The sequence below is a fragment of the Antechinus flavipes genome, chromosome 1, assembly GCF_016432865.1.
Source record: "Antechinus flavipes isolate AdamAnt ecotype Samford, QLD, Australia chromosome 1, AdamAnt_v2, whole genome shotgun sequence".
In the NCBI taxonomy this organism is placed as follows: Eukaryota; Metazoa; Chordata; class Mammalia; order Dasyuromorphia; family Dasyuridae; genus Antechinus; species Antechinus flavipes.
Window position 1 is genome coordinate 8,492,923 of NC_067398.1, and position 20,679 is coordinate 8,513,601.

At 37.9% G+C, this 20,679-nt stretch overlaps 1 protein-coding gene across 1 annotated transcript in view; it reads left to right on the top strand.

The window, feature by feature from the left end:
* VPS41 (VPS41 subunit of HOPS complex) overlaps window positions 1-20,679 on the top strand; it is a 149,720-nt gene that overhangs the window by 42,260 nt on the left and 86,781 nt on the right. The window contains exons 3-4 of the mRNA XM_051978695.1: window positions 1,664-1,771; window positions 7,613-7,690. Of these exons, the coding sequence (XP_051834655.1) occupies window positions 1,664-1,771; window positions 7,613-7,690 (186 nt within the window). The remainder of the gene's footprint in view (window positions 1-1,663; window positions 1,772-7,612; window positions 7,691-20,679) is intronic.

Genomic DNA, 20,679 nt, shown 5'->3' on the forward strand with positions numbered 1-20,679 from the left:
ATGCACTTCTGCCATTTGGCAGCCTCTTCCCCTCCCCAGCTCCTGTCAAAACTTGGCTCGAGAGTTGCATCCTCTGTGCTTCCTTCTCTGAATCCTCAGAATCAGAGGCTCTTCCTTCCCCCAGGTCACGTGGCATTTCCTCAGCATTTTGTTTTTATGTTGTCTACCCTCATCCTCCTTCTCCACTCTTCCCCCCAGACTGACTGTAAGCCCCCTGAGAGCAGAGAGCAGCTTTTATTTTTATCAGGACCCAGGACAGTGCCTGGCATCTAATAGGTTTTTAACGTTTTCTGGTAGTTCAGATTGGATCAAGAGAAACTGCCGTTTCTCTTCATTAATTATAAATGTGCGTCTTTGTGTATTTGTGTGTGTGTGTGTGTGTGTGTGTGTGTGTTTTACTCTCTCAAAGCTGGTGACCTTCCATGTGCGATGGAATGCTCACTCTCTCTGTTCCTATTTCTGTGGCCAGTTGTTTCTTGTATGAATTTGATTCCTTCCATTTTTAAAAATTCTTATTTTATATATGTATATAAACGGAAATATACTTAATAAATGCTTATTGACCGAATAACCAATGATTATTCAGTCAATAAGCACTTATTAAGTATATTTCCAATGGATGCTATTTATTATATATTTATATTTATGTATATATTTAAAAAGAATAGCAAGTTATATACAACAGATTTGCAATTTCATGTGCAACCTTTTTTATTATTATACAATGTTATGGAAATACTTGTTTATTCCATAAATTAAAAAATAAACAAAATAAACTTAGAATGGATTTCTGCTCGTTCCTCCTCTGGTGAGCTTTGTCTGGTCCTTCCAAGTCAGAGCAGCATCTGCTAGCAACTCCGTAGGAAAGGGGCTGCCTTACTGTTTTTCAGATCATTTACTTTCTCATTTGTGAAATGGGTCTACGAGGTCCTGCCAGCTTTGTAGTGTTGCACGGAACCTTAAAAGAGACAAAATGGCACGGTAAATGACTTTGCCAGTGTGAAAGCGTTCTTGGTGGCCTGTCTGGGGACGGAAGGAGAGACAGGGCGTCTGTGGCTACCGAGGATCTCATCTCTGAAATCAAAGACCTTTTCTCAGTCCGGAGGTGAATCTGTACGCTGAGATCTTGGGTTTTCTGATCATTTGCTCCTATCGGCTTGGAGCTGTAGATTCATTTTAATTCAGAAAGCATTGATTAAGAGCATAGTGTCAGCGACTGGGTTAAGTGTTTGGGATGTGAGTCCCCAAAGGAAACAGTCCTTGCCCTCAAGGCGCTTTCGCTCATTTAATTGGAAGGCTGTTCAGATAAAGAAATCTAAGATGGGCTAAGAAGGGAAGGAACACTCACTGGGGGGTGCAGCCCCGGCAGGGCTCTGTCCCCAGGAGAAGCGGCATCTGGGCCAGGAAGTGGGCTTGGGTAGGCACGTTACAGGGACCCAGTTTTCTCTTCCTTCAAATCCTCAGCTGCCATGTTCCCCCCTTTGTTCTTTACCTTGTTGCAGGCTGCTGAATGGCCTCTCCCATCACAGGTTTTAGTAGGAACAGACGGACATGGCAGGATGGGGGCATCCGGCTCCCTCCCCGCCTACCTTCCAGGCTGTGGGCTAGGCTCCTCCAAGTCACTCACAGCACAGAGATAATGGTTTGTCCCTGTCCTTCACAGGAGGAAGAAAGCGAAGAGGAGCCCAAGCTCAGGTATGAGCGACTCTCCAATGGGGTGACGGAGATTCTGCAGAAGGACGCCGCCAGCTGCCTGACAGTACACGAGAAGGTATGGATACTCTAGGGCTGCAGGGACTCCAAGGCTGTGGGGGCTCCGAGGCTGTGGGGGCTCTGGGACCAAGGGAACTCCGGGGCCATGGGTTGCTCCAGGGTCAAGGGGGATCCAGGATCAAGAGTGCTCTGGGTCCGGGGGAGCTCCAGGACCACAGGCACTCTGGGACTGAGGGGGCTCCAATACAATGGACCCTCTGGGATCACGGGTACCTTGTTCAAGGCCCCCCACTCCTCTTCCCACTTTTTCTGTTGTTTCCAACAGACTGTAAGCCCTTTGAGAGCAGAGGCAGTTTTATTTTGTTGGGCATAGTCCCAGAAAGTGGAGAAGGAGGCCAGCCCAACCTTCCTATCTCATTAAAAATGAAGAGAAAGAAATTAAACAGCTACTTGTCACAAAGAAGCATGGTAAAGAAAATTAATCTACATGGTAGCCATGTCCAGAAATGCTTCTTTCTTCCTCTTCAAGTCCATCCCTTAATTACAGGTCCACTGGTGACATGAATGGTTATAGTTTTGATCAAAGTTCCTAGGTCTTTCAAAGTTGTTTTTATTTTACAATATTATCCTTGTATAAATTGTTCTTCTGCTGACTTAATTCCTGTTCATACCACCAGAATACATGTACTCAGGATTTTCTGAAATCATCTCTTTCATCATTTCTGACAGTGCAATAGTATTCTATTACATTTGTACATTTGTACACCACAGTTTGTTCAGCCATTCCTCAATTGATGGACACTCCCTAAATTCTAGGTCTTTGCTTTTCTGTTTTTCCTTTTAATCCTTTTTCAGGATCAAGAAGTTTATTTTGTGTTCAGCTATTCCCTCTTCGTTTTTATCTTCCTTTATAATCCTCACTTTCCAATATTTATTTTCTTGTTGGACTTTTTAAATTAATTTATTTTAATCCATGACATTCCATCTTAACCCTTGCTTTCCCCTCATCAATTTAGTGGAGAGACCTAATTTAGAAAAAAAAGAAAATTAAAACGCCTGTTAAAAACACATCACACAAAACAGATTTTCACATTAGCCTTGTCTTAAAAAATAGGTCTCATTCTTTATTTAAATCTTCCCTATTAGGATAAAAGTAGCATGTTTATATGGAATCTTGGTTAATTATTGTGCTGATCAGAGTTTCCAAGCCTTTCACAATTATTTGTTTTTACAATTTTATTTCCACTGAATAACCTATTCTGATTTTGTTTACCTCACTCAGAACGGGTATACAAGTCTTCTTAGATTTTTCTCAAATGATCCCCTTTATCATTTTTTACAATATAAAAGTATTCCATCACCTTTATATACCATAATTTATTCTTCCATTCCCCGATTAGTGGGTATTTCGCTAATTTTCAATTCTTTACCACTACAAAAAAGACCTGCTATCTGTCTGTTTGTATGTCCTTAGTTAGAGTTTGTTTTGCTTAGAACGAATCCACTCTTTAATATATCTTCGCTTTTATTCCTTCCTTTCCCTTTTCTTTTTTCTCAGTTTTCCCTTTTGAGTGAAATATATTTTTTACCCAACCTTGTATGTATGTTATTTTTCACTCCTTTCACTCCATTTTCAGATGAGAGTGAAGTTCAAATATCTCTTGGTCCTCTTACGACCCTTCTTGACTTTTCCTTGTGTGTTCCAATTATGAGAGAAAATTTTTTCCATCCTTCCTCTCCTCCCTTTGTAACCCAAGGTATTTTTCTTACCTTCCCTTTAAATCCTTTCAAGTTCATCCAAAGATAATAAAAAAACTCTCAAGCTCTATGTCTAATTAGACAACCTTTGTTATTCCTGATGATGATGCTGATGATGATGATGATATTAAGGTTTTGAGGGGAAACATTTATCATTTTCCTATATTAGAATGTAAACGATTTGTTGAGTCCTGATTTATGATTCACCCATATTTACTTTTTAATATTTTTATTGTCATGTTTGTACTTCAGCTTTTCGTCAGGAATTCCTGAAAGTCTTCTATTTTATTCAAGATCTGCTTTTTCCTTTTTAGGATTATACTCAATGTTTCTGAATAAATTATTTGTATTATAACCTTATTCTTTGCCTTCTGGAAGGGCATATCCCAAGCTTTCCAATCTTTGAGTTATTTATTTTTATCTTTTCCCCACTCCTTTATAATTGGTTGCCAAATCATTTATCATCCTCACTGAGTTCCCGGAACTTGAATTCTTTCTTTCTTTCTGATTGTTTGAATGTTTAGTTTATTGTGGACATGGAAGCCCTGGATTTGGGGTATAATTTTTGGAAGGTTTTGTTTTTTTTTTTTGTTTTTTTTTTTTGAGGTTTCAGGTGATGAGCAGTGGATTCTTTCCATTTTCCATTTTACTCTCTAAGCTGAGTTAGTAGTTTTCTATTGATGATTTCTTAAAATATGTTATCTAGGCTCATTATTTCATTATGACTTTTATGTGGTCTAATGATTCTTAAATTATCTCCCCTGGATGTATTTTCCATACCTTACAGCTTTTATTTGTTCAATCTTGTTATTTTTATTTTTTTTTTGGACTTGAGTTAATGATTCCTATTTTCTAATGGAGTTATTATCTTCTCTTTGGGTATTATACTATTCAGGGAGTTTTTTCTTGAATAGAGTTTTGTACTTCTTGTTCTAAACTGTTCCTTTTCTAATTTGTTTTTTTTTTTTCCATTGCTCATTTCTTTTCCTATTTTTTCCTCTATTACTATTATTTCATTTATGGAAACATTTTTTAAATTCTTTAATAAAAAAACAAACAACTTTTGCCTCGTCTATTCTGGGAGTTCTAGATGAACATGTGTCTAAACCCTGGTTTTCTTCAAGGTTTTGTAGATATTTAAAATCATTCTTTTTTGAGTTTGTCTTGAACATTTTTTAATAGCTTTTTATTTTCAAAATATTTGCAAAGGTGGTTTTCAACCTTCACCCTTGCAAAACCTTGTGTTCAAAATGTTTCTCCTTCCCTTCGTTCCACCCTTCTCCCCTAGACAGCAAGCAGTCCAGTATAGGTTAAACACGGCCTGGCTTTTTATGGTGGGGCTCTTTTTGGTTTGCTTGTTGGTTCATTCTTACTTCTGAGATCAGACTTTGTGTTTGGGGTGCGGTCAATATCTGGGCTGGTGCTTTGGGGGATTACTGAGTGTTGTTATCGATGGGAGCCCGCCAGCTGGCGGCTTTCCCAAAGTGATCTGATTTCTGCCCTGGTGGCTGAGCTCTCCTCGTTCCTGACCTGGGTTTGGGTCCAAATTCCCTGCTCATGAACAGTAGACTGTTCAGTAGACAGTTCAGTGACCGTCAAGCCAGGGTAAAACTCTACTGGTTCAGACGGACAAAGCTGCAGTTCTTTGGCTGGGATTCCTGTCAGGCTTGAACTGAGATCTGGTCCTTCTGAGTTCTAAGCTGGAGAGACGCTGCGTCTTCGGGACTTTCTCCTTTCTTGGTACCCAGTGCAGGGTCCCTGACTGTGCCCCATCTTCTGGGTCAGTCAGCCCTGGCTTCGACCTGGAACTGGGTGGTGAGCTGGCAGCCAGTGCTGTGCCCCACTTCAGGGAAAGCCCCTCCCTGAGGGACCTTCTTTGGTGCTGGATCCCAGCCTCTTTGTACCTTGAATACCCCAAATGACCTTTTCTGGCCATACACCTGTCTACTTATATCGACCTGAGCCAGTGAAGTGACTCACTGTGATTTTTGCCTTAGATTTCCTGATCAGGATTTTGGTCTGGAGTGTTTGCAAGATCAGGGTTTCTTAAATTTTTCCACTTGTGACCCCTTTTCTCCTGAGAAATTTTTACATGACCCCTGGATATATAGATTTATGAAATAAATATACAAATCAGACATTAACTGATCATAAATTATAATTTAATTACCCTTATCTTCATATTCCCATATGGGGTCACAACCCCCAATGTAAGAGAGCTTCCTAGTTAACTTGTCCTTTAAATGCATAGTACAGTATTTCTAATTGGAGCCCTTTGGAATCAAAAAGGGCTTAGTAGTTTTCATTTTCTTATTTATAATTCAAATTTTTAAAAAATTATTTTGGAAATTAAGGAAGAACTTATTTTTGTAGAAAATAACTTTAAAATTTTCAGTTTGTAGGAGGCCCACGAAACAGTGGAAATACAAAAATCATCAGTAAGCTAAAATATGGGAGGGTAATATAACAAAGCTTTTTATGTACCTAAGTTTCTGATTTTTTTTTTTTTTTTAAGGAAAAATGAGAAACGTTTGTAGGGCACATCAGTATTGTTCCATGGTTAGAGCATAGTAGTGTTTGAGAAATTGATTTTTTCCCCACGGGGGAGTGGAAATGAAGGTGGGGTTTAGTTTGGACTGTTAGGACGGACTGCCCCTTGCCCAAATAGACCCTCTCAAAGTAGCGTTGTGAAATCTTGCCCACGGTTGAGCTGAGTATCATCAGGGTGTACTCTGATGCTCCTAATTCTGGTGAGCTAATTGGGTTTTGTAGCGACCATCCCGATCTGGTTTAGATCTTTAGGCTCCTGCCCCGCCAGAATGTTCTCCCTGTCGGCCCCAAGTGCTAAGGCATCATATTTTCACCAGGCTTGCTGTCTGCCCTGGATGACTAATCGTCATGACACCTGGTGCATTCAAGCAGGCCTTGTGCACTGGAATAGTCATACCTAGTTATGTCTGCACACCTGATGTTTTATTAACCAGTATTGATTTTTATACCCGGGGGACTTTTTTCTTCCTGAAAAAAGGCAACCTTGCAGGAGTGAAAGGCATTGCAGGGGATGAATTTCTAATGAACCCCTTCTTTTCCTTTTTTTTTTTTTTTGACTCCTCTTTAGTGGAGCTTCATATTTTAAGTGCCCAAGCTGAAATTTCATTTTAAGCAATTCCATTTTGATAAATCCTTTTAAACCTTGACTTTCTGTAAGGTTATTTTTTAAAGATTGTACTGCTTGACTGACATGCTTAGCAGTGCCTGTAAATTTGAGCATTTCATTATAGGTTGCAATGAAGCATGCTTACATGCAGCGAAATACTGAGAATTTAGGGGCTGAGACCACTGGAAGAAGGCTGAGGAAAATAAAAGGCGTCGAGTTCTCCGGGGTAGCCGAGCCATCCCGAAGTTTCTTCTGGTTGACTTAGGGTTAGTTCGCGGAGGTCAAGTCCCCATGGTATGCTTGCCTCTCATTGCCTTCCCTGTACACGCCAAATGGATGTTCTCTTCGACAGTAATTTTGTGATGCACAAAGACCTTGCTTTGTAAGGAGAAGATGGAGATATACCCAGAGCATTTGCGACTGACTTTCTGAGCTGTGCTCTAATGACAACCGACTACAAATCTATCTGTGATCCTTTTTATTTTCAGATTTTTTTGGGGAGGGGGAATGAAAGGAGGAGGACCCCGTTGGAAAATGATCCAAGCGAAGCTTTGTCTTTTTTCAGTTTTTTCTCAAATGGCTGCCCAAACCTGGCGAGTAAATGCTTTGTAACGGGCCCGGTGATCATCCTTTTGTGTGATTGTTTTTGTGTGCGTTGGGCCCCACGTCTCCCTTCACGCTGCATTTTTAATTTGCTGCCACAGACCATCAGGCATTGTGTGTAGACTGCAGACATCCCATTAGGTGTCAGTAGATGAGGGTCCTCATGACTCATTCTGACAGTCAGCTTGCACTATCGCAATAATAGGAGCTGCTGGCTCTGTTCTGTCATTTCAGGGAAGCTCAAACAACCCTCATCCAAAGGGTGCATTTGCTTGACACATTGCTAATCATTTACCCCTTAAGTAGCTTGACTTTCAGACTGGTTTGCTTAACGTGTGTTAATCCCGTGTTGATTAATTGACCTTTCTGTTCTTCTTACAGTTTTTGGCACTGGGCACACACTATGGCAAGGTTTATTTGCTCGACGTCCAAGGAAATATCACTCAAAAGTTTGACATTGTAAGTATACCACATGGCTGGACGTTCACGTGCTAAACTTGATATTATACATAAAATTATAATAAAGCTTTAAAATGTCAATGTTTTACAAGTGTATTTTGAACTTCAGTCCTGATCACTTAAAGGAATGGATTTTAGCAACAATTTCTATGTGCTATGACTGCATGTCTACCTTTCTTACAGGAGACATAGAAATCTTATTTAAATGGAGTTCACTGAACAGAGAATTCCCTCTGTCCCAATTACCTTAAATAACTTTTCTATAGACACGTACAAACGGGCTGTTTACATTGAATCCCATTTAAATGCCTTAATGTCGTTATAGTCAACCATTTGACTTTAAATAGAGTTTGTTTTCGGTTGTCTCGTGGGTGTGCATGTGTGTATGTGTTAATATACAAGCACATAGTGTCTGGATAAATAAAAGAAAAACATCTTGCATTTCTGCTAGCAAATAACAGTCCTAATTTACATACTTCAGGGGGATTCATAACATCCTAAAGGTACGAGCCCACTCATTAGCTGACTATTGTCGATTGTTAGTGCCGTACCCTATCGTCTCATCGAGATGCCAGATGTAATTGAAAATTGATTGATTACCTTGCTAGTTCAGTTTATCTACTCCATATATATAAAGCTAATATTTTATGTGAATGTTTGGAAGCTTGGACTCTTAGGGGATTGTATTGATTGAAGGAGAAGAACTGGGCTGGTATGATATTGTGGTTCATGGAATCATTTAGGCTGAATGAAATGCTGAACTCAGAGCTGTATTCTGCTGTCTTAAGATGCATCTTAACAACATAAAAAACTTGCACGTATGCCCGAGTGTGTGGGGATATTTTGAAAGTTATTGGCTTGTGAAATAAGTACTTGTCCTGAGGGGAAGTCATTTTCAGTGGGAGTGCAGTGTCAGCACTTGGAGGGGACCCAGCTTGTCACTTGGGCTGTGTGTTCTAAAGCTGACACTGGGGGACGGATCCCTTCAATTTGGAGAAATCTAATTATTACGTCCCAAATTGCATCATCATTATTCTGTGTTCCAGGTTCTAGGACCTTTTTTTTTTTTATAAAAACCATTTTTGGCCATTGAACAGTCTCAAATTATGGGGAGAGAATTGTCATAAAATTCTTCCGGTGCCTAATGCTCCCTTTTCTGAGACGTTTCAGCTCTCATCTTTGGGAAGAAGTGCATGTTGGGCTTCTTACTAGGGTGGCTTATTTCTGACTATGCTGGCCCAGGGAGTGCCCAGGAGAGGGCTGGGTCACGGAGAGAGTGCTTTCTGAGTGCCAGTAAATTACAGATAGAAAAGGCAAATAAAGGAACCATAATGTTGCTTGATGCAGAAGGTACATTCTATACCTGGAGATGTTTTCATGTCCATTAACTCTTAGATTACTCCAATTAATTCTTTCATTAATAGGTTTGGTTTCCTTGGGAGAAAGCTCTGAGGAAACCTTAGTTGCCTTGAAGCACAGGTTCCCCACCGGTGGTTTGGGGTGTATGAGATGTTGAGGCAGCCGTAACGGCAGATCGGCTTCTTTGTGGCACTTTGTATTAACGGGCACGTTTGACCTAGAGGAGTACTGATCCAGGCAGAGAGGACCAGGAAAGCATCAAGTCCAAGACTGGCAGTTGAGTTAACTTAGACGTGTGACCCACAGGTATCGGGTAACTGAGGAGGAGCTTCAGGCTGAGGGCTTGGCTCCATCCCTGGTCTTAGCACTCTGCAGGGCTACTCCCCTCGTTATTGGCAGGCTCTGCCCTGGGCCAGAAAAGTCAAATACTCCCGCCTCAGGGAGCTTAGTTTGAAGGTGGGAATATGGGCCTTGTTGTAGGAGAGGCTGTGGAAAGAGAATGGATTGGGAGCCTGCGCACCTGGCTTCTGTTATTTTCCAATAATTTTGCTTTTGGCTTCAAAGTGGTCCAAAGAGTATCTCATGGTCCCCAGAGCTGGTTATGGCTCAAGTTGAATGGAGGCAGGGTCAGATGCAAAGAGCCAGACTTTGCCAGGAATCAGTCTAGAAAAGGAAGTAGAACAACATATTGAGTAAGGAGAAAGTAAGAGTTTGTCAATTCTGCTTCCTAATTGAGAACGAGGGATCAGTCCACAAGAGATAGAGAGTTTGGAAGAAGAGGCAAAGATAGTGAGAAGTGATAGGAGTCTTGAGTAGATTTAGTCATGTGGAGGATCAGTATACACAAAAATTTAATTAGTGGAAAATAAATGTTTTTTCCCCACTGCTCTTGATCGTGCACTCAGTCCAGTAAAATGTTTTGAGCAAGCATTCCAATATGTGTATAGTTACTACTTGTAAAAATATTACATATAACTAATAGCCCAAATTAGAAACTAAAAAGGATAAAATAACAATGTAATGAAAAGTATTTTAAGTGATTTTAAAATTTTTAATGATATAAAAATCGTTTTTTACTGAGAAAAATTATATATATGTATATGTATATACTACTTCATACATATATGTATATGTATATAATATCATTCATTTTTTAAAACTTCTTAGCTTCTTAGCACTGTGATAAAGCAATTTGAAAGTCTGGCAATAAGTTCAGTATATTTTGAATGTTTTTAAGCCAATCCATTTTATATGTTTTTATATAAACTCTAGATCCCAGCAGTCCTTCTGCTTCTCTCAGTACACCATCCCCCCTATCAACACCAAAAAAGTTCAACAAAACTAGTCAGTGACATAGGAATAAAAGGACTTTTCCTTAAAATAGTTAGGAGCATATATTTTAAACCTTCAGTAAGCATCATATGCAATGGGGAAAAACTGGAACCTTTCCCGGTAAGATCTGGAGTGAAGCAAGGTTGCCCACTATCACCATTATTATTCAATATTGTATTAGAAACACTGGCCTCTGCAATAAGAGTCGAGAAAGAGATTAAAGGAATTAGAGTAGGCAATGAGGAAACCAAACTATCACTCTTTGCAGATGATATGATGGTATACCTAGAAAACCCCAGAGATTCTACTAAAAAGCTATTAGAAATAATTCATAATTTTAGCAAAGTAGCAGGATACAAAATAAATCCCCATAAATCCTCAGCATTCTTATACACCACCAACAAAATCCAAGAGCAAGAGATACAAAGAGAAATTCCATTCAAAATAACTGTTGATAGCATAAAATATTTGGGAATCTACCTACCAAAGGAAAGTCAGGAATTATATGAGCAAAATTACAAAAAAGTTTTCACACAAATAAAGTCAGACTTAAATAATTGGAAAAATATTAAGTGCTCTTGGATAGGCCGAGCAAATATAATAAAGATGACAATACTCCCTAAACTAATCTATTTATTTAGTGCTATACCAATCCGACTTCCAAGAAAATATTTTATTGATTTAGAAAAAATAACAACAAAATTCATATGGAACAATAAAAAGTCGAGAATCTCAAAGGAATTAATGAAAAAAAAATCAAATGAAGGTGGTCTAGCTGTACCTGATCTAAAATTATATTATAAAGCAGCAGTCACCAAAACCATCTGGTATTGGCTTAGAAATAGATTAGTTGATCAGTGGAAAAGGTTAGGTTCACAAGACAGAATAGTCAACTATAGCAATCTAGTGTTTGACAAACCCAAAGATTCTAAATTTTGGGATAAGATTTCATTACTTGATAAAAACTGCTGGGATAACTGGAAATTAGTATGGCAGAAATTAGGCATGGACCCACACTTAACACCACATACCAAGATAAGATCAAAATGGGTCCATGACCTAGGCATAAAGAACGAGATTATAAATAAATTAGAGGAACATAGGATAGTTTATCTCTCAGACTTGTGGAGGAGAAAGAAATTTGTGACCAAAGATGAACTAGAGACCATTACCAATCACAAAATAGAAAATTTTGATTACATCAAATTAAAAAGCCTTTGTACAAACAGAACGAATGCAAACAAGATTAGTAGGGAAGTAACAAACTGGAAAACATCTTTACAATTAAAGGTTCTGATAAAGGCCTCATTTCCAAAATATATAGAGAACTGACTCAAATTTATAAAAAATCAAGCCATTCTCCAATTGATAAATGGTCAAAGGATATGAACAGACAATTTTCAGATGAAGAAATTGAAACTATTACCACTCACATGAAAGAGTGTTCCAAATCACTATTGATCAGAGAAATGCAAATTAAGACAACTCTGAGATATCACTACACACCTGTCAGATTGGCTAAGATGACAGGAAAAAACAATGATGAATGTTGGAGGGGATGCGGGAAAACAGGGACATTGATGCATTGTTGGTGGAGTTGTGAACGAATCCAGCCATTCTGGAGAGCGATCTGGATTTATGCCCAAAAAGTTATCAAACTGTGCATACCCTTTGATCCAGCAGTGTTTCTATTGGGCTTATACCCCAAAGAGATACTAAAAAAGGGAAGGGGACCTGTATGTGCCAAAATGTTTGTAGCAGCCCTGTTTGTAGTGGCTAGAAACTGGAAAATGAATGGATGCCCATCAATTGGAGAATGGCTGGGTAAATTGTGGTATATGAATGTTATGGAATATTATTGCTCTGTAAGGAATGACCAGCAGGATGAATACAGAGAGGCTTGGAGAGAGCTACATGGACTGATGCTAAGTGAGATGAGCAGAACCAGGAGATCATTATACACTTCGACAACGATATTGTATGAGGATGTATTCTGATGGAAGTGGATTTCTCTGACAAAGAGACTTAACTGAGTTTCATTGGAGAAATGATGGACAGAAACAGCTACACCCAAAGAAGGAATACTGGGAAATGAATGTGAACTATTTGCATTTTTGATTTTCTTCCCGAGTTATTTTTACCTTCTGTATCCAATTCTCCCTGTGCAACAAGAGAACTGTTCGGTTCTGCAAATATGTATTGTATCTAGGATATACTGCAACATGTTTAGCATATATAGGACTGCTTGCCATCCTGGGGGGGGGGGAGGAGGGAGGGAGGGGAAAAAACGAAACATAAGTGATTGCAAGGGATAATGTCGTGTAGAAATTATCCTGGCATGGATTCTGTCAATGCGAAGTTATTATTAAATAAAATAAAATTTATTAAAAAAAAAAAAAAAACTAGTCAGTGAAGGGGCAGAAGCAAGATGGGGGCATAGTAGAAAGAAGTACAGTCCAGGTCCTCTACTACAGCTATTCCATGAAGGTCCGGAAAATCCCCCAGACCAAGTTGTCCTTGGGATGTTCAAGAAAACATCCCAGGGAGTCATTTCTAGCTCTGTTCAACATAAGGAGATAGAGAAGTCCATGCATACCTGGGATGGGGCCTGGCCAGGGTGTGGCTTGTGGGTTGCCATGGAAACTGCAAGAGGATTGAAGCTGTGCACTAAGGCAAGAAGCAGTCCCAAGTCTAGATTAGTGGACTCCAGCTTCGTGTGAGATTCCGGATTCGTGTGAGTGGAGAGAAAGAATCACAGACAACAGCTTTTAAGGAATCATCAAAGGAGATTGCCCAGATCTCTTAGAACAGAAAGCAAAATGGAAATGGAAAGTGAAAAAAATTCTCAGGAATATTTATAGTTAAAATCCAGTTTCCTGGCTGAAAAAAAAAAATACTGCAAGCAAGCAGAAAAAAGACTTCAAATACTGAAAAGCTACAGAGAGGCTCACCTGTGGTATGGCAGCTGCCATTGTAGAAGGTCCAAGAGTTTGACTTAGCATATTCCAGAAGGCAGTCTTACAATCAAGAATTACAAAAGGAAAAAAAAAATTGATTTCTATTGAACAGAGGATTTCCAGGAATTCCTAGTGAAAAGAATAGAGTTAAGAAAAAGCTTTGAAAGGCAAATTCAGGAGTCAAGAGAACCATAGAAAAGTAATTATGAGCGGATTATGACAATAAAGGATTAAACACAGATAAACTGTTTACATTGAAGAAATAATGTATGTAACCCATAAGCCACACCCTGGCCATGCCCCCTTATTTCTTTCAATGTGTGTAACCTCTCTGAGTTCTGTCAACATCAGGGATCATAGAGAGAGAAAGAGAGTGCGTCTGTCCTGTTTTGGTGTTCTTAAAAAAGAATGGAAAGGAAGAGGCCTTAGGGTGGGGGGAAGAAAGAGGAAGAATGGGAGCATTATCTCAGACTTTAGTATGCAAGTAAAAGTCTGTAAAATCCAGGAGAAATGGGGGCTGGAAAAGTGAGTGACATTTGGATCTTATTCTTATTTAAAGGATAGGTGTAATGCCGGAGAAACTGAGGCTGGAGAGAGATTAGAGAGTTTTAAATATTTTATTAATGGGAGAGTAAGATTGATTGGACAGGACTCTCATCTCAAATTATACAGTCAGACAGAGATAAAGATATACTGGGACCAAGGAATCCATGTTAGTCCCAAGACTGGAGGACCCAAAGAATCCAGCGTCCAGCATACAGCTGCCAGCCGCCATCCTTCAGCAATGAATGGAGGAACCCCAACTTCTTAAATACCTTTTCTCTAAACAAAGGAAGGGGTAAGAAGTGAGGGAAAACCTCTCTCAGGATAGGGAGGCCATAAATCCTAGAAAACCCAGAGACAGGATGTCTGAATACAAAGAAGTAAAGATATCGTGGGGTATTTTGGAATATTTTAAAGGGATATTGTAAATTCTTGAGGACACAAAAGAGTCAGGAGGTCTACTCTCTTGTTTATCTTGCTAATTTTGAACAAATAATCTTCAGTCTTACTGGGTCAGAGGGGGATTTACAACTAAAGAGATTGAGACAGAACAGTTAAGGAAACTGAGACACAAACTCGTACAGGGAAACTGAGTCAGGACAGTTAAAGAGAACTGTGGCATAACATAGGAAGGAAGAATACAATCGCAAAAAATCCATTTCACTCAGATAGGGAGAAAAAGAGGGAAATATGAGGAGACTTGTGGGGTGGGAGTTAAGGAGAATAAAACAGCTTCTTATCTTGAGAGATTCATCTTAAGCATAATAAACTCTAAGGAAGATGGATTTCAAAGAAAAGCTTTAAAGGAAAAAGGATAAAAACTTATTATTGGGCTTTGCTTTTGGGAAAGAGTAGGGCAGAGAAAGCAAATTACACCAAATCTAGAGCACTGATAGTAAATTCACTTTTGTTCTCTCTTCACAGTTTTAGTTTTTACAAAGAGAGGGCAGGAAATAAACAGAGGGAAATTATGATGTTCAAGAGAAAAACACCATTTACAATCATAACTGCAAATGGGAATGGGATAAACTTACCATTAAAATGGAAGAGAGTAGCAGATTGGATGAGAAAGCAACATTCAACAATATTGTTTCTAAGAAATATATTTGAAACAGAAAGATGCACGCAGAGTTCAAATAAATGCCTAGAACAAAATCTGTTTTGCTTCAGCCAAATTTAAAAAGGCAGGAGTAATCATCATGATTTCACACAAAGCAACAGCCATATTAAACTTAATTGTAGAGGTAAGTAAGGAAACAGGGTGGGTAGGTAGCACAGTGGATAAAGTGCTGGATCTAGAGTTAGGAAATGGGATCTTTTGAGTGTTCAAATCCAGTCTCAGATACTGTGTTCCCTGAACAAATTATGTAATCCTGTCTGTCTCACTTTCATCATCTGTGAAATGAGTGGAGAAGAATATGGCATACCGTTTCATTACTTTGCCAAGAAAACCTCAAATGGAGTCAGGAAGAGTCAGACATGACAAAGTAACAGCAACAGTAAGCAAATTACATTTTACAGAAAGATACTGAAGATAATTAATTAATATTGATGTATAAAATGGCCTTGCATCTAAAACTTAAAGGAAAGATTAAGTGAATTGTAGAAATAGATAGTAAAATTACACTGAGTAAAATTACAGTAATGAGAAGTCTCAATTTACTTTTCTTAGACCTAACCAAAAGATAAAAAAGTGAAAGACCTGAATAGAATTTTTGAAAAACTAGATATGATAAATCTCTGGAGATTAATGAATAGAAATGAGGATAACCTGTTTCTTAGCTCTTCCTGACATCTTCACAAAAATAGACCAAGTATTCTCATAAATAAATGCAGAAAAGCAGAAATGTTTATAGATCATAATGCAATAAAGTTTTATTCAATAAAGAAATGTCAAAGAAATGATGAGTAGATTAAATAACTTAATCCTGTTAAACAAGGATCTAAGAACAAATATAGAAACATCAATTTCATTAAAGATAATGGTAATATGACAATGTGCCAAAAAATTTTGGATTCTGCCAGAATAATTTAGATACTTTTATCAATAAAAGAAAAATTAAATTAATGAATTGGACATGAAACTTTAAAACACACACACACACACACACACACACATAAACTTTAAAAATGTGTGTAAAAATCAGTACATTAAGGCCTCTAATGCCAAAACAAAAATAAATCCAGGAACTTAACTTAAAATTAAAAGCAAAATAAAATAAAAACAAAAACTAATTTTTTAAGAAAATGCAAAATAGACAATTTCTTAGCTAATGGTTTTTGAAAAGAAAATAAATTATCAGTATCAAAAATGATAAAAGATAAATTCACAGTGAAGAAAAATAATTAGAACCTGTTTTGCCCAATTATATGCAAATATGAAACTGCCAATCTAAATGAAATGGATGAGCATTAACAAAAACATAGAACATTCAGATTTACAGAACCAGAAACAAAAGACTTACTCTGTCTTAGAAAAAGAAATTGAATAAGACAAGTGAATGCTAAGGGGACAAAAAGCTTAGAACCATAAAAATTTATAAGTGATTTCTATCAAACATTTATTTACTTATTTTTATGAAAGCTTTTCATTTACAAAACATATGCATGGGTAGTTTTTCAGCATTGACCCTTGCAAAACTTTCTGTTCCAAATTTTTCCCTCTTCCTCCCCACCCTTTCCCCTTGATGGCAGGTTGTCCAATACATGTTAAATAGGTTAAATCCAATATCTATATACACATATTTATATAGTTATCTTGCTGCACAAGAAAAATTGGGTAAAGAAGAAAAAAAAAACAGAGAAAGAAAAAAAAATGCAAGCAAACATCAACAGAAAAAGTGAAGATGCTATTTTGTGGTCCATACTCACCTCCCACAGGGCTTTCTGGGTGTAGCTTCCTCTCTTTATCACTGAACAAGTGAAACTGGTTTGAATCATTTCATTGTTGAAGAGAGACACGTCCATCAGAATTGATCATCATATAGTCTTCTTGTTGCCATGTATAATGATCTGGTTCTGCTCATTTCACTCAGCATCAGTTCCTGTAAGTCTCTCCAGGTTTCTCTGAAATCATCCTTCTGGTCATTTTTTACAGAACAGTAATATTCCATAATTTTCATATACCACAATTTATTCAGCCATTCTCCAGCTGATGAACATCCACTCAGTTTCCAGTTTCTTGCCACAACACAAAGAGCTGCCACAAACATTTTTGCACATGTCAGTCCCTTTCCCTCCTTTAGGATCTCTTTGGGGTATAAGCCTGGTAGTAGCACTGCTGGATCAAAGGGTATGCACAGTTTGATAACTTTTTGAGCAGAGTTCCAAATTGCTCTCCAGAATGGTTGAATCCATTTGCAATTCCACCAACAATGTATTAGTGTCCCAGTTTTCCCACATCCCCTCCAACATTTGTCATTCTCTTTTCCTGTCATTTTAGCCAATCTGAGAGATAGGTAGTGGTATCTCAGAGTTGTTTTAATTTCTATTGAACATTTAAAGAACTATTCATTCTAGTATTAAACTCTTTGAAAAGATTAAAAAAAAGAATCCTTCCAAAGTGATCCTAAGATACAGTCATGTTCTTGATATCTCAGCCATCAAAGGTCAAGACACAAAAAACTGTAGAACAATAAACTTAATGAATATCCATGCAAAAATTTGAAAAAAAAAAAAAAAAACATTAGGGAGAGTCTAAAGCAGCATCCTGCAGAGGCTGCAAGGGAGAGAACCTGGGCCTGGAGTCAGAAAGATTTGAGTTCAAATATGGCCTCAGAAACTTACTGTTTGACCTTAGGCTAGTCACTTAATGTAATGGGCTGAAAACTGAGTTGATGCACTGAGGCGAACACTTAAGGCTAATTACCAATTGGACAATACTCTATTAGCATATGCTTGGAGAAAGAATGGCCCTGCCTACTCTCTGTGCAGGTTTGATCTGTTTGGCATATAGAGAGATTGAGGCAGGAGTTAGAGGGTGGAGTGAGAAAGCTAGAGTCACTCCTGGCTGGATTCCTGTTGAGATTCCTCTCACTTCCTATCGCCATTCCCTTCAGGTCCACAAAGAATAAAGATCAAGGACTTTTGCTGATCCTGCCTCCAGCTGATTCTAAAGTATCCAGGGTGCTAACACGGTCATCACAGCTTAAAGCTTTCTGCCTCAGTTTCCTGTAAATGTAATTGTAAATGGGTGTAATAATAGCACGTAGGGGTTGGCATGAGCGTCAAAAGAGAATATTTGTAAAGTGCTTTAGCACGAAGCTTGGCATAAAGAAAGTACTGTGTAAATGCTAGCTCTTGTTATGTCACAAAGATTATACCCGATGGCCAAGGGTGATTTATAGAAAGAACAGAGAGCTCGTTCACCATTAGGAACATTATCAATATACTTGACTCTATTATACCAAGAATCAGAATTGTATAACATCAGTGGAAGCAAAAAATGCTTCTGGTAAGTTCTAACACCCATTCCTGTTGTGTACTTCGATATCTCTTCAATATGATAAGTAGTATCAAAAACTAAGAGCCAGTGTCATCTGTAATGGGAATCAGCTAGAGGGTGGATTTTGTTTGTTTGGGATTTTTTAAAAATAAAATCAAGCAAAATTGTACGATATCAACCGAGACAAATCATCAGGGTTTCTTTATAATTATTAACACAATCCTTCAAGAAAATGTAGAAAGAGAAATTAACAAAAAATACAAAATACTTGGGAGACTCACCGGAACTATAAACACAAGCACAAAATCCTCTTTGCACAAAGACAGATGTATATAATGGAGAAAATATTAATTGCTCGTGGTTAGGCTGTCAATATATGAAATATAGAAAAAGAGCAGAATTTCCCAAATAAATGTATTCAGTGCAATCCTAATCAAACTAACAGAATTACTCTATAGAGCAAACAGAAATAACAAAATTACCTAAAATAACAAAAGTTTAATTATCTTAAGTAAATTATTTTAAAAAGTATTTCAAGGGAATTAATAGAAAAAAATGGGAAAGAAAGAAGCCTAATATTAATTTTGAAAATATTCAAATATTTTGAATAACCCGTTAAATAATACAATGAAAAAAATCTGGCACCATATTCATTATTTCTCAGCATCAGTACGCTCATCCAATTCTGAAAGTCAGCAGGATCTTTTTTTGGTCCAAGCTAGGTCATTGTAATAGACTAATGTTTAATTTCAGATGTTTTTACTGTTTTTGTTCTTTTTGTTTTTACCGTTTTGGTCACTGCCTATACTGTTTGCTTAGTTCTGTTTGTTTCTTCATCTATCAGTTCATATAAGGCTTCCTATGCTTCTCTATATGAAGAATATTGTTGCTTATGTTATTATAATATTTTTCCACTTATATGGTTGATTAGCTATTTCCTAATTGATGGGCATTGACTTGGTTGTCCTTTCTTTGCTACCACAAATAGTACTGCTATAAACATTTGGATGTATGTAGAACCTTGCTTTTTTGTCACTGACCTCTTCTACCCCTCCTTTTAGTATATGACCAACAGTAGAATCTTTCTGGGTCAAGGAGTATGAGCATTTCCAACACTTTCTTTGGATAATTCCAAATTGCTTTCCAGAATGGTTGTACTAGTCCAGAGCCCCACAAACTTCCATGTGTTTTTCATCATTTCTCATTGTTGATCTCCATCTTTTGCATCAATATCTGAATTTAATGACTTTAATGTCATATCTGAAAACAATAATAACAAAAAAAAAACCTGTTTGTTTTTCATACTTAGTGCTTCTCTCTTAGAGATTTCTAAATCTAAGTGGAAGAAATGCATCATTGGCTAAACTTAAGCAAGAAATTTTGATATTTCTTTTCCAGTCCTGTCCACCAGTTATGTGCATATAGTCTTTGTTGACTTTGATTAGTAATTCTCTATCATCACTAATGGGAAGAACATGGTCTGACCTCCAAAGAGGTCAGACCCAGATCCAGAGGCAGCTGTTCTAGCAGCTGGGGAGGAGCCGTGGGACAGAGCTCTAGTAAGATACCTGGGCAGATGGTAGATCACTTTTTAAGATTTGTTTTCCATTGGTGATAGAACCAGAAAGAAATGGATGCCAAAAGTATTTATTGACTTCATACATTAGTTCCTGTTGTCATTTTACTGGAACTTCTGTCGAGTCTGTGCTGTTTGTTGAGTTAGGGGTTTCCCAGCTGGCAGAATGAGGGTTGAGAATCAACTGATTTTGCCCCATACGATGTAGAAATGCTAGAGTTGTAAAGTTCACCATCCAGCTCAATGCAAGGAATAGATGATGTTGATGGTGTTTTTTATATGTTAAATGCTTTACAAATAATGCCTCATTTGATCCTCATTGCAACGCTGGAAGTTAGGTGCTGTTATCACCCCCATTTTGCTGTTAAGGAAACTGAGGCACAGAGGTTAGCTGTTTTGCTCAAGGTCAAATAAGCATGTGAGGCCGAATTTGAATTTTTATTTTGAGGTCTCTCTTTCTTCAGTCCAATGCTCTAGCCATATACTCTTGTAAGGTGACAGAATTATATTTTTCCCTTAAAGCAATCAATCCTTCTCTTTACATCTAAAAATGCCACTGGATTTTCCAATAAAAATCCGCTTGAGTGACAGTAATCTTGGAGCTTATGATATCATACCACTGAGATTGGATCTCCTGAGGTTGCTCCTGAAGACAGGATGGGAGGACGGATTAGAGGAGTGATCTAGTGTTTTATATAAGGACAGATCTGTTCTGTTAAGTGAATAAAAAGAGTTAAAGTACAATGGAGTATTTTGAACCTTATTATCCTCATTTAGG